Source organism: Hippichthys cyanospilos, chromosome 12, assembly GCF_059441005.1.
Source record: "Hippichthys cyanospilos isolate Australia breed blue-spotted pipefish chromosome 12, RoL_Hcya_1.0, whole genome shotgun sequence".
Lineage (NCBI taxonomy): Eukaryota > Metazoa > Chordata > Actinopteri > Syngnathiformes > Syngnathidae > Hippichthys > Hippichthys cyanospilos.
In genome coordinates this window covers 14,250,941-14,264,795 of record NC_142380.1, presented here as the reverse complement: position 1 = coordinate 14,264,795, position 13,855 = coordinate 14,250,941, and the positions used below count along the sequence as shown (strand labels likewise).

The window sequence follows — 13,855 nt, the reverse complement described above, 5'->3', positions numbered from 1 at the left end:
CGCCCATCCCCCACTACACAGCTCATTTCTGCATGTGTGGTCACCACTAGCCAGGATTAATGACACCCCACCCCCTACCCTCACCCCATATCCTCACCCTCTATCCTTTCCTCAACCATTCAGACTGGGAAAGTCAACAACAAGCTTACATCATCATTTCAATCTCCGTTCTACACAGATTTTGTTTGTTTGTAGGTCGATGCATAATCCATAATCACGTTCATTCATCCAATTTACCTAAATGAGGAAGATAGCAGGAGATTATTAATGTTGCTCAGTGCTCATTGATAATCTTGGAATACCATTACTATTCATTTATATAACAGTTTACCACATTATTCAGCCGATTTATTTGGTTTATCCGGAGTCGGGTCACTGAGGCACACCTCAGAAAAGAGGCGTCCACAAGGCAATCCAAACTGTCCCACGCGGATGACCAAGCATCTCGACCTATGTCTAAATCCTTTATGCAGGAAGCTCATTTTGACCGTTGCACACGTGATCTTGGTATTTATTTATTTATTTATTTATTTATTTATTTATTTATTTATTTATTTATTTGTTTATTTATTTTTAGTAATGACCAAAGCTCATCACCATATATGAGGCTGGGGACATGGATCATAAATAAATCAAGAGCTTTGCCTGTTTCCAGTGGGAGGTTTCTGGAACATCTCACCAGTCGTCCACAAGAGAGCCAAATCAGATGCCCCAAACCACTTCATCTGACTCCTCTCTATGGCATAGAAGCAATGGCTCTTGAGCCCCTTCCATGATGAACAAGTTTTCACGTGGGCTGATCCCGGATACCCACCAAAGTAAATTAATTTTCTTTGCTTGTATCCATGATCTTGTTCTTTCGGTCATGACTCATGTGAGGCTGGGGACATAGATCAACTAAATTATGAGTTTCACCTTCCACCTTTTCTGACTGTGCCCCATGGCCTCTGATTTAAATGTGATGACTTTCATCTCAACCGCTTCACACTCATCTGCAAACTGTTCCAACGAGAGTTGAAGGTTGCTGCTTATCGGGGCTAACAAAACTACATCTGCAAAAAACCTAAACCCAGTACTATGGCCAGCAAACCCAGACCCCTTCAACACCTCAGCTTTGCCTAGAAATGAAACCAAGTCATCAAGTTTATGAATGCAATTGGTGAAAAAAAGGGCAGTATTGCTGCAGTTCAACTCAAACTGAGAGTGAAGATGACTGACTACCAGCAACAAGAATCAAATTCTGACACAGTACAGGAACAGAATTACTCGACATAGGACTACTCAAGGGACAACGTACAAGCTTCTGTAGCTGGGGATTGGACTGTCAACTCTTACTACAAATGTGGGTAGTGAGCTTCAGAAATCACTGTCATAATTTTAACCTGTATCACACTGCAAGCATTTGAGGAGTGACTCATCTCTGCTCTGCTGATGGACATTGCCACCCTGCTGCTGCCCGCTTCCATGCTGGATGATGACATTGTATGAAATATTCCATTTGTAGGGCTTTCAACGGCATTGTTGCACCTGCAGCATTTTTTTTCCAGAGCATACATTGCTTGCTATTTGCCTGTAACACGACTCATATTGTCTTCTGTACGAATAAATGATAGTGTTTAAGGTTCTTTCCTATACAACACAAAAAAAGGCTTAATCTGGTTCATGTGTTTCAGCATACTACTATAATTTATGATACCGTATAGGTTTATGCAGTATTTCTCGCTAGTACAGTATGGTATAAAACAAGTGATGGATTTTTTTTGAAGCAGAAATACTGCAGTTACAGCCTCTGAGCCGTCTGATCTTTCCTCCCACTCAATTATTGCAGCACTCATCTATTTTTTTTTTATCTGCAACTCTCTGTCTCCCACATCCTTTGCCACATCCTCAGAAGTAATTACGGATGACTGGGCAACACAGTGCATCATAATTTCCTTGCACAGATGTAAAAACTGTGACTGCGCTTTATATAGTTGTTTTTGGCAATCATGGATTTGGATACATACAGAAATACTGAAATACTGCATCCTTAATTTATTGCTGGTTAGTTCAAGCATAAGTGGTTTCCCATATGATGTCTCTTTGCTTCTCTCTCATCGAGCTAGGAGCGATCAAAATACATGTGCCGCAGTCCCACTGAGTGCGGGTGTTTCCCACTAATGATGAGGCAAATTCCTACCAAACCAGGTTTAATGCAAACTGTGAATTAATTAATGTGCAATACAATTTCAAAAATAATGTTAATGATTTCTCATATTTGAATACTGCATTCTCTACATTCATACAAAATATTTAAAACTTGCTTCATATTAATCTGTTTGAATTGCCTTAAAATTAGATCTGAGTACTCATTCTAGCTATAAATGTGACAAGCAGGAGTGCAGCCATGACAGTGGGGGCAGGGAGAAATCTGCACAACAATAACACAAGGTTGCTGGGGATATACTGTAAGCATAGCAGTACTGTTGATAAATATGAGGTAGACCTGTTGACATTGTACAGCTTGGATAAAGTATTCGTGGCAGTGTGCTTCATCTAACATCTTAGAACTACAGAATTGCTTTGATTTCATCTTTATGGCTGAATGAGAGTGGAATTGTTTGTCAAGATTAGTAAATCTACCAAAAGTGACACGAGTATGATTGCAATAGGCATTCACTATTTTAGTTTTCACAGCTCAATGAATAAAATGGCAGTGAGATTGCATGGACAGATATTAATCTTCATGTGCATGTAATGAAATGTGTGTGAATAGTTTCTGGATGCTTTTCATTCCAAGATGCTTTAAGATACAAAAAAGGAGAAAGAGGAAAATGGAGCAGTAGAAGGAACCTTATGTCAGTTTTAGTGCCTGCTCAGCAAGAGCTATTTTTAGCTCTTAGAAAACAAAGACATAGAATTGCCTTTCTTTACTTTAAATCTAAATTCACTTCCAAATGTAGTATTCAAGGGTAGCCTGCAATCATTGCTGCTATGTTTAGATTAAAACATAAAAAAAAAAGACTGCTTTATCTGCCATTGAATCTTTTTTTTTCTCATCATGCTGAGATTCATTCATGTTTGGCAAGTGTCTTTCTTGCTGTGGATTTGGTATTTTTCCAAGGCTAAATCCAGGCCTAGGTATAACTGAATTGGAATGAGAGGAGGTTTCTAGCAGTACACAGTACAGTGCTGTTCTCTTTGCACACCTACTGGAATGGGCAGTGTAAGCAGAACAACGATTATTATGCACTTCTCATAGAATTTGATCTGCTCTATAGCCTGTTGCTATGAGGAACAGACTCATAAAAACAAAGGGGATTAGCAATGATTGTAGCCAAGTTTATTTGTTCCATCCATCCATCCATCCATCCATCCATCCATCCATCCATCCATCCATCCATCCATCCATCCATCCATCCATCCATCCATCCATCCATAATAAAGTTTGTCCTCATTAGAGTTGTGTGTGTGAGTGTGAATGGTTGTTTGTCTCTGTGTGAGCTGTGATTGACTGGCAACCAGTCCAGGTTCTCCTTGCCGACTGCCGGAAGACGACTGGAATAGGCCCCAGCAAGCCAGTGACCCTAGTGAGGATTCGCGGCTTTAGAAAATTGATGGCTGAATGAAGTCTCTCTTACCTGACTTTTGATGAGATGTGGTGTTCACACTTGAGTAATTGCCTGTCAATCACAGATCACATTGACAAGCAACCATTGAATGAGAATGACTGGCCATACATTTGAGAGGAAGAGGAAGCAACCTGCAACACCATATACACAGGATTGGGGTTGTTTGCATGGAAATATTTGATCCTTTCAAATTAAATTAGGTAATCAATAATAATTTAATTTATTACTCAAATAAATACTTTTGCATCTATCATTATTATTATTATTATTATTATTATTGTATTAACCGTATATATTAATCACCTGGTCCATTTGTCTTAAAAAAATGTCCATTGTGACGCAGGACCACAAATGTTTTCACACCCATGGAATTGAATATGCATTCCTTTTTCTTGTATTATTGAAAAGACAGATTGAATTCAATATTTGCATTGTATAGGAAGCGTGTGTTCTGTTAATTATTAACTATTTGTCCTTGCCATGAGGAGAGGCCGTTCACAGGTGACAAACTCCAGTTCTCAAAGGCCAGTATCCTGCAGGTTATTGATGTTTCCCTCTTCAGTACGCTTGATTTAAATAATTAGCTTATCAGCAAGCTCTGCGGTACCTTGTGAATGATCCTAATCTTTTGAATCAGGTGTGTTGGAGTGAGAAACATCCAAAACATGCAGGAAACCCGCTATCGTGGACTGGACTTTGACGCCTAAGCACACAGTTGTGAGCTTCATAATGTTGGAGAGACACCTTGTGGCACAAAATGGTAACATCTGGAAGACGTTGCTTTCATGTTACTGGACTCCACAACATAGTGCACTTCGCAAAGCAGAGAGAGATGGTTGAAATAACAGTCTCTGCATTCTTCCTTTGAGGTGCACAAGTGCCTGGAACAACATTGAAATGAACAACAATCAACAACAAGCACAGACTGTTGCCAGTCACAACCAGCCATTCATTCACTGTGCTGGAACCAATACCGTTTGAAGTATGACAAAATTTAACAGGAAACTCATGTTACTTCCACAGGTATGGCAGTCATCCTGTTTGCTCTTAAATTTAAATATGTGGTGGCCAGCTGCCGGCCCCGAGAGACTAGAACAATTTGGAAAGCCACTGCTGACAGTTGTAACCAAAGTCTGGATTATCATAACAGCCCATCGGGAAGAGGTAGGTAATATTCCAAATACTGCACAGATTCAATAACCATCACTATTCCAAAATGTAAAATGAAATTTAATGCAGCTACTCGTAAAGCAAAAGAAAAAATAGCAAGTTGACAGATGAGCACTATGTGGCCTATTGGTGGTCTCCCAATAGCACATAGTTTCACTTTAGATGAGGTTACTGCTTAATCTTAACGGCATGCTCTTGCATTTTGCTGGAATGACAAAGTTATTCTATATTCACGCAATCACTTGATTGGATACATTCTGACTAATAATGAATATTAAGATTTGTTGCTCTTCCGTGTTTAATAAAATGTTCTTTAATTTTTTTGTTTTTGTTTTAGAAATGGCAAATAAATTAAACAATTTCGGGAATCATAAATGAATGACTACAAATTGCTTTTAATTCGGGCTTTGCACTGTTTACATAGTTCAGGTAGGTGTTCCCAGGGTGCGTTGTTCACTTGTGGCTATTTTAAGTCATCAAACACAACACCTGACAGAGAAGCAATAATCACTGGAAGGACAAGGCAAAAATACATGCTGACACATTCTTCATCAAAGAGCATGTTGATTGCAAGTTTGTGCTTGGAATACCAACAAAGTGGAAGGAAACACCCCTAGAATCAAATGGTTTTTACAAATTAAAATAAATACAAGTTATCCATGGAACATTGCCAATCTGGAGAATAATTTGGATTAATGGTCACCAGTTTTCCACCATCATCTGTATGAGCTCTGTAATTGATCCTAAAAAGTAATACAAATAGAAATAAACACCTGCTTTACAGTTGGGGTCTGTCACATGCCATCAAGATTTACCACTCATTCACTCACGCTTTCAAGACAGGAGAGCGGCAACTGGAAGAAATGTGAACCAAGCCACATCAGTCACAACCATACATGATATACAGTATGTATACTGTACAGTAAGGTCAGATGATCTTGTGTGCGTCAGACTTAACATATGCGATTCCATGACTTGGAGCAGTTGGCCCAAGGTCTGAACAAAAAGTTCCTGCTGGGTGAAGTCACACTTTGCAAGAACATGGAGCACCTATGAGATAGAGTCTGCAGATTTGGCCAGCTATTATATGCTCATGCTGTAGGGTTAGGGTTAGCCTTGAAATACAGTTAGGTAATAACAAAGGAAATTACTGCAAAGCAGTGATTCTCAAGCTTTTTTCAATGATATACCACCTTACGATGTATTTTTCTCTCTCTGTCTCATCTGCTGGGAAATTGTGTCAGTAATGGCAATGGGCATTCATCTAAAACTAAACTAAAAATAAAAGTAAGTGACATTTTACCATGGTATCGCTTTAGCACAATTTAGCAATACATTATTTCATGTTCCATTTAATTTGCCCATAGTTTGAAAATGTATTGTTGTCCCAGTATTAAAAAGGCGTTTCATTGCTGATTTGCTGATACCTGCAAAGACCCTTTTAAAACCCCGAGTTCTTTTACCCTCAGAGGTACTCGGACCCTCATTTTTGAAGCACTGTTGTAAAGTACAGTTTAAAAAAAAACAACAACAAACATTTAATCAATGATTCCATTCATTCATTCCTCAGATGAAACATTTTTAGATGCTGGATCATGTCTTGAAATAGTTTCTGGAAAATCCAAATTTTGCTTGAATATCTCAATCTTTTTTTCCCCTCCTCTCTGTTGCAGCTGCCTCTGAGGTTTGTGCAAGGTTAGACTCCAAGTGACCGCCAGCCCTTTCCTGTAAATCACTCAGAAGTGACACTAGCCATTCCGTATGAGCTATTTGACAGGAAGTCACCTGTCACAGTAAGTCCAACCTCTGTAGAACATGGAGCATGAAGAACAACAAGTGAACCTCTCTATAGGGAGTTTATACGCTTTAGTTTATCTGTAAAGTTAGTTGAAGTAGTGAGATGGTGATTCTTATTATGTATGTGTCCATGTTTAGCTGAAATCAATACAGGTATGTGTGGAACTTGAGGCACTTGGGACGCAATGGCCAGCGTGCTCACACGACGGAGAAAAGTTGTAAGACACGACATCAAAATCATGTAAGTGCGATTCTTTTGGGGTGGAAATGCATGCAAATTTGTACAAGACAGTTTCAGGAAAGCATGATTACTTCAATCATTTCCTTCTTATCTCATCTCGGTAATCAAACGGTAATCTAATACTGTACAATAACAAAAACAAAATAGTGTTTGGCCAAAAACTTGATGGCTTGTTTTTCTACTACTTTGCGAATAATTCATCTCGGCTCCACCCCTTTCAGTTTTTGTACACTTCATGGTCAATTTATTATGACTGCATCTGAATTAATTCAAACTTTAATTGTTTATCTTTTATAAACTAAATGACTTGTATATTTAGGAGTTTCATCAGTATGGTTTCCTCATAGGGATGAGGATCAGAGGTATGACAATAATATAAATTGTGCTGTCAAGAGATTAGAACACTTGAGAGATTAATTCATTTGGATCTGTACATAATTTATGTAATTGATCTCATTTTAATACCACCTAAAATATCTGAGAAAAACCCTTAAAGATATCCGAAAATTGATATACACAGCAATTTAAAAAAGTAATTTCAGTCCTGTATTTTCTTTAACAGTTGTAAATGTAACCATCTAACATTTGTTGTATTTGAGACCAGTGCTCTTTTGGAATGGTGCACTTTTGTCAATCGCCAAATAAATGGAAAATAATCATTCAAATAAAACATTGCTCATCTGGTTCGTCGCAGACTTGCTCAAACTAAACTTTTCTCAAGTTTAGTTTGGCAAAGAGTGTTTCTTAAGGTCACACCTTTAGCTTCTTTGTTGCTATCTTGGCTGCAGTCATTACTGGATGCTTTGCATTCATATAGTAGGCTAAACTTGAGCTGCTTCTGTGGTAAGCAAATTCCTTCCCACAAAGGAGGCATATAATCAAAGGTGCTGTCATTGTTTAAATTAAGTTTACCATTCAGTGATTAGACAACTCTTGCATGCTCCTCCATTCTCACTTCTTTCTTCTGTTCCTCCTACCGACAACAGGAACCTATCAGATCATGCTAAACATTATGACAGCCTACCACTGTCCACTTCAGGGAGTGATTCAAGCCCGCTGGGCATTAAAAAAGATCTAATCAGCAATAACTATGAATGTAATTAATTGATTGCAATTATTCTGTAATCTCACGCCCCTACTAATAATCCCATCATAATATTTGTAGTTCCTCTGCATTTCATTGTTATTACAAAGTGATTGTAAAATCTGTTAGCCATACAAATTACTGTAATGACAATGAGGGTTGTATGAAAAATTGATTTGATCAGACATTTGTAAAAAAAGGTTTTGAATTAAAAGATGTAATCTCGTCGTTCCACGTAAAATATATCAAGATATGCACTGACTTGTCTTTTATAGGAGAGATATATCTTATGATGAAAATTCCACATTTATACTATTGCGGTTCAATCATATGAATGTGAAAAAGATGACAAAAAAGAGAAACAACTTTGAATTGAATTATACACTCAAATGTAATTAAATTGTTCCATACACTACTGGAGGTACAGACAAAACGGAGGCTAATGTTTTTAAAACTCATCCTAAAATACATTCTTATTCTTTTTCTTTTAACTTAGCATGAAAGTCAGTGTTGTTTTGTGTTTTATTGGATTTACTACAATGATATTATTAATTATTTGAACTCCTTTTTTTATATGTCACCTTTTTACTTGAAGCGCTTCATATGAAGCTATGGTTGTTTTTTAACAACTGCGCTATGAAATTCATTTGAGTTGAATCGTATCACACTCAACGTACAGTATCAAGTTACAGTATTGAGTGTTTTTTTGTTTTTGTTTTGAGAGAAGTGTACACTGCGAGCAAAAACCCAATATGCAATTACGCTAATGAATTTACATACTGTAATGAAATTAGTGACATACCGGCATTTTTCGGGGGGACAGAACAATCAAATATTTTTTTACTTCATTGCTAGTTTCTTTCATGAGTATGCCATTTTGAAATGGCTTACAGTTTCATTTGAATCCCAATGATGGATGGTACACCAAAGAATTTTGTAATTGTATATTGGCAGTAAGTATGAGCACAACTGCAAAAGCCTTTGGTAAAAATTTCGTGGGGTTTATCTGTTCAAGCCAATACTTTTGATCTTTCTTCACATTGTCAATTATTGTTACACATTAGTAACCAATTTAAAGTATCACAAATATCCAGGAAGCTAATCTATTATCATTCTTAGATGCTTGTCTGAGATATGTTATAAAACTCCTTCTCAGCCCTCACTCTGCGTGAGTCATGCAACCTCATGTCATCTCATGATTAAAAGTGTTATGTTTTGAATAATAATGAGTGAACACAGTGAGTTTTGACAAATTGATCCTTACTTTAAAAATGGGTGGCTGTAATGCTTCAGTGCAGAAGGAACTGGGCAGCAGCCATTAAGGTTTGATTGCAGATTAATTTTTGCCTCTTACACTGCTTAGTCCGCTCATCGCTTTATTGATTGTGTCACTTACAGCTGTGAGACCTGAGAAAGCGTTTGAGAAGATGATGTAACTATTCAATTGTTTCTGAAAAATATTAAAGGGACAGAGAAGTTCTTTTTCCTCATTTAAAGTAAAACATTTAGAGATAAGGATTCTACCTTACAATTAATTTATATAATTACAAAGGTCCTTTACCTTATTCCAAATACTTTAAGGACACATGGCACCCCTTACTGATAGTTCCTAATATTCATCTGCTGTGTCAAGGACAATGTCATGTATGTGCATGTTTTACATCCATGGTAGGTGCTGCAGAGAGAAAAAAGATCCACATGCACGGTGTTGTTGTTTTGCCAAGCGAGGACCCAATGACTTTGTGTTGACAGCGTTCCTGATCCAGCGGGTAGGTTTTTCACTTCCTCCCATCCCTTATCAGCATTACACCATTCATCTGTCATCTAGATTACATTTTTAGTGTTTCTTTGTGTTCAAAATGGGATGTTTACCTTGTAACCATCACCAGGAAGTTAACCATAAGTGGAACGACCCTGTTTCGAGAACATCATAAAAATGAGGGAGCGTAGGATTTTTCGCAGATTCATAGATCGATATAATTTCTTTGAGTATCATACTGCATAGGAGGAGACATGCACCAAAGGTAGGTATAGTTTGAGTTGTTGCTCCTGTAAGTTCTTTGCCAAAGTATTTCATCTTTCATTTCAGGTCTTTTCAGCAATCTCCCTGTTCCACTTCAGTGAGTAAAGGTGGAAGAGGATCATCAAGAAAAATGTTCTTTGTGGCCGGGGCCAAAAATACATCTACGGGTATAGGAAATGAAAAAAGGTGAGGAAGGGGCAAGTGGATAGGCGTATCAAGAAAAGCTCTGTAAACAAGCACTTTGATTTCCAGGCTCTTGTGTTTGCCATGTGGCTTCAATATAACAATACTACTCCCTCACTTCCATTCTGTTATTGTCAGGTCAATTTATCAGAAAATCCGAGAGGTTGATTTACTGGACAAGAAAAAGACCGTGACAGCTCTCAAGCCTGGTGAAGATCGAGCTATTCTCCTGGGTCTTGGAATGATCCTCTCCTCGGTCATGATGTACTTTGTACTTGGGATCACTATATTACGATCATATGCTGAAAGGTAAACATACAAATTCTCATGTTCAGAATTTGTTCTTACAGTATAAGAAACTGTAACTTTTGCATTCTCTTTACCTGTAAATTGAAATGATAACGTGCAGACATGTCTGCTGCTAGTCACTTTTTATGTGCTCAGACCAAAGCAATGATTACTGCTTAGGCCAACGGTTCTTAAATGGAGGTACATGAAGACACTTCAGGGGGTACATGAAACAGGGTTTCTGTAGTGATCAGCAGATCTTATACTGTATAATGCTTATTAATGTCATGACAAGTACATTACATTTTCCTTTAAAAAAAAAAGGACAAATCAATTGGACATGAAGCAACTCATTGCTAATTAGTGTTACAGTACAACTCTTTGCAACATTTTGGCTTTAGCCTCAAGGGGCTCAATCAGCAGATAAACAAGTTCATTTAACTGTAGATTGACCTGGATTCCCACTCCGGGATATTGTACCACTAAAAATGCAGTTTCAAAATTGAAAGAATCATTCACGAATGGTACAGCTCTGTGTTTTGAACATTTACTATCCAACATTTCTCTGCACTGATTAGGGGGTACTTGACTGAAAAACAAAATTCACATTGAAAAAAAAGAAGGTTTACCCCGCCATCCAGTGGCAGTTTGGTGTCAAGGTACTGTGACTAATAAAAATTCAAGTAATGTAACTAATGAATTATTTGAGATATGGGGCCATAATAACAGCCGATATTTATTTATGTATTTTTGCTCTGAATACCAAGCAAAAATTTGAGGTGTGGCCATGGTATGGTAGCAGCGAGCTCAATTCGCTGCACGACATGCTGCATTTTGGCAGACACTTTTTTTTTTTTTCAAAAACATAGTTTCAAATCTATAGCCACATCCAGTTGAATTTTACTTTCAAAAGAAACATAAAACAAACTAAAAATATACACAATAGATTAGTCTGATGTGCGTAATGTTAACCAACAAAGCAAAATCCCATAGGCTGCAGTGTTATTTTGCTTTAAGCAATGAAAAATTGTGCACAACTGATAGATAACACGGGTTAGAAATTAGTTATTTCATTTAGAGATAAGTAGTGCTTTGCTGCCACCTTATGGCATGTATAGGTAATTAAAAACCATTTGGCTATCAAGTAAATTGGTGTTGCAATGGACTGCCTAATGTAAGCAAATTAAACCCCAAACACAAATTATTTAACAAGAATCTGGTGCATGTTTGTTGTGGATAATTATACTTGCATTTAATTTGCTCCTCCGTTTAAATGTTGAAACAGTGCATGGACAGAGGAAGGTGTGTGTGTTGTTGTCAACTCCACGGTCACGGCAGACATGAACTGTTCCTACAACTGTGGCTCAGACTGCTGGCGAGTCTCCAGATACCCCTGCCTGCAGGTCTACGTCAACGTCAACAACACAGGCCGCATCAGTCGATTGTCTCACAATGAAGAGACACAGGATGCCAGCTCGGAAGTGAGTAGTATCCGAGGATTTACTTGATAGGATTTGGAGTTAGTCCTTACTAAATAGGTGAACAACTGCTCACAGCCAGTCCTTTCGTTGCAGTGTTTCTATGTGCCCAGGTGCCAGAAGGACAGCGCCCAAATGCACATCATGATTATGAACATCTCCGAACGTCTGAAGGCCAATCAGCAGGTACCCTGCTACTACGATCCCAGCGAGCAGCAGGAGATGGTTCTCCTGACTCGACTCTATGACCACAGTGTGGTATTCCACTCGCTGATGTGGCCTTCATGCATGTTTGTGGGGGGGGCCCTCATAATTGTCATGGTCAAGCTCACACAGTACCTCTCCAGATTGTGTGAGGAAATTGGAAAGATTAAGATGTGAAATGGTTGTGAAGGACACTTGATGGAGCGTTAACCAAATGAGCATTTTGGGAAATAATGCCTTCGGCTCAGGCATTAAGGACAGCTGGTTCTCTCAAGCTCGAAGATGCAACTCAATGAATGTTCCCGATGAAGAAACACCTATGGCTGAAGAAAACGTACTCAAATTGACTTTACATGGGGTCGTTACACTGGAGAATCAAATTGGAGACTGGTTACACTTTGGTTATGCAATATGAAATGTTTTCAATTAGAAATGTATGACATACAAGATAATCCAATCCATGTCCATGACTGAAAAGAAAAATGGTATTTTTGACATTCTTCACATACAGTACAGGCCAAGTGCTTGGACACACCTTCTGGTTCAATTGGTTTTCTTTATTTTAAGGCATCAAAACTGTAAATGGACACACATTGGGTTATGTATTTAAAAAAAAACTAACAAAACAAAACAGTGAAATAATTGAAAGCATATTCTATATACTAGTTTCTTCAAAATAGACATCCTCTGCTTTGATTACCGTGTTGCACATGCTTGGCATTCTCTTGATGAGCTTCAAGAGTTGTTGAAGAGGGTTAAATAGCGACATTTCTTGCTTTATCATTGGGGTTGGTTCCATCAGTTCTGTTGTGCACATCTGGTTAATGCGCAGCCTATAGCCCTTTGACAAAATTTAATTTAAAAATTCATATTATTACAAGACCCAAAATGATAACTACAGAACAAGGAGAGGCCATCATTACATTAAAAATGAATGAAAAGGTATGTCCAAACTTTTGGCCTGCACAGTACTATCGTATAATTTACAAAACAGAAAATGTGCTCGCAATTATTCTTGTGACCAAAACAAACAGTAGGTCAAGCCAGTACTTCATAACTTGAGGATCATCTTATTACTTTCCACCTCTTTTTAATTTAAAATTCTATGCATTTTCTATTAGAAATGAAATTCCTTTTTGTATGCAGCATTATAATGTCACCTGGGATGATATATACATGATTGTTTCATGGTAAAAATGGGGGGAACCAGATTTATTGTATAATATATCAAGGTTACTCACAAAAAGTGCATCACATCTTTAACCTACTAAAAGCCTCTGCAAAGTGTCTTCTAAATTTAACACACTACAGACAAGAGAGTTAACAACCCTGTCAAATTTGAAAGATTAAAACAAATATATATGAGAGTAGATGTCACTATCATGAACAGTCAAATACCACTTCTTGAATAGAAAAACTACAAGTAGGTGCTACATTGTCTTTCTTACGCTAACACATAATGGTTGAGCATAAAAAAATCTGCTTAAAAGGAGGTTTGGGCTTCCTCACAGGGTCTTGATTTTTCACTGGATATAACATTTTGATAAAAACTATAGATTTAACCTACTAATCCAGGGATCACCAACCTTTCTGAAACTGAGAACTACATCTATGGTAATGAGTAAAAAGAAGGGCTACTATTTTGATACATGCTACTGAAATGACAAATTTGCCCAAAGTATCTGTCATAATGTTATTGTTATAGGTTAATTAATGTTGTATCCTTTTATGTGAGGACATCAATCTTGTTAATGAGTTCTCACAGTAATTTAGAAT

At 37.6% G+C, this 13,855-nt stretch overlaps 1 protein-coding gene across 1 annotated transcript; it reads left to right on the top strand.

Moving 5' to 3' along the window:
- Positions 1 to 6,603: 6,603 nt before the first annotated feature.
- Positions 6,604 to 12,256, top strand: LOC148415007 (calcium-activated potassium channel subunit beta-2-like). Its single transcript, XM_088430082.1, has 6 exons — positions 6,604 to 6,819; positions 9,576 to 9,672; positions 9,993 to 10,112; positions 10,248 to 10,418; positions 11,683 to 11,878; positions 11,972 to 12,256. The coding sequence occupies exons 3-6, from the start codon at positions 10,057 to 10,059 to the stop codon at positions 12,254 to 12,256; spliced, it is 708 nt and encodes a 235-aa protein (XP_088286208.1). The 5' UTR covers positions 6,604 to 6,819; positions 9,576 to 9,672; positions 9,993 to 10,056.
- Positions 12,257 to 13,855: the final 1,599 nt, after the last annotated feature.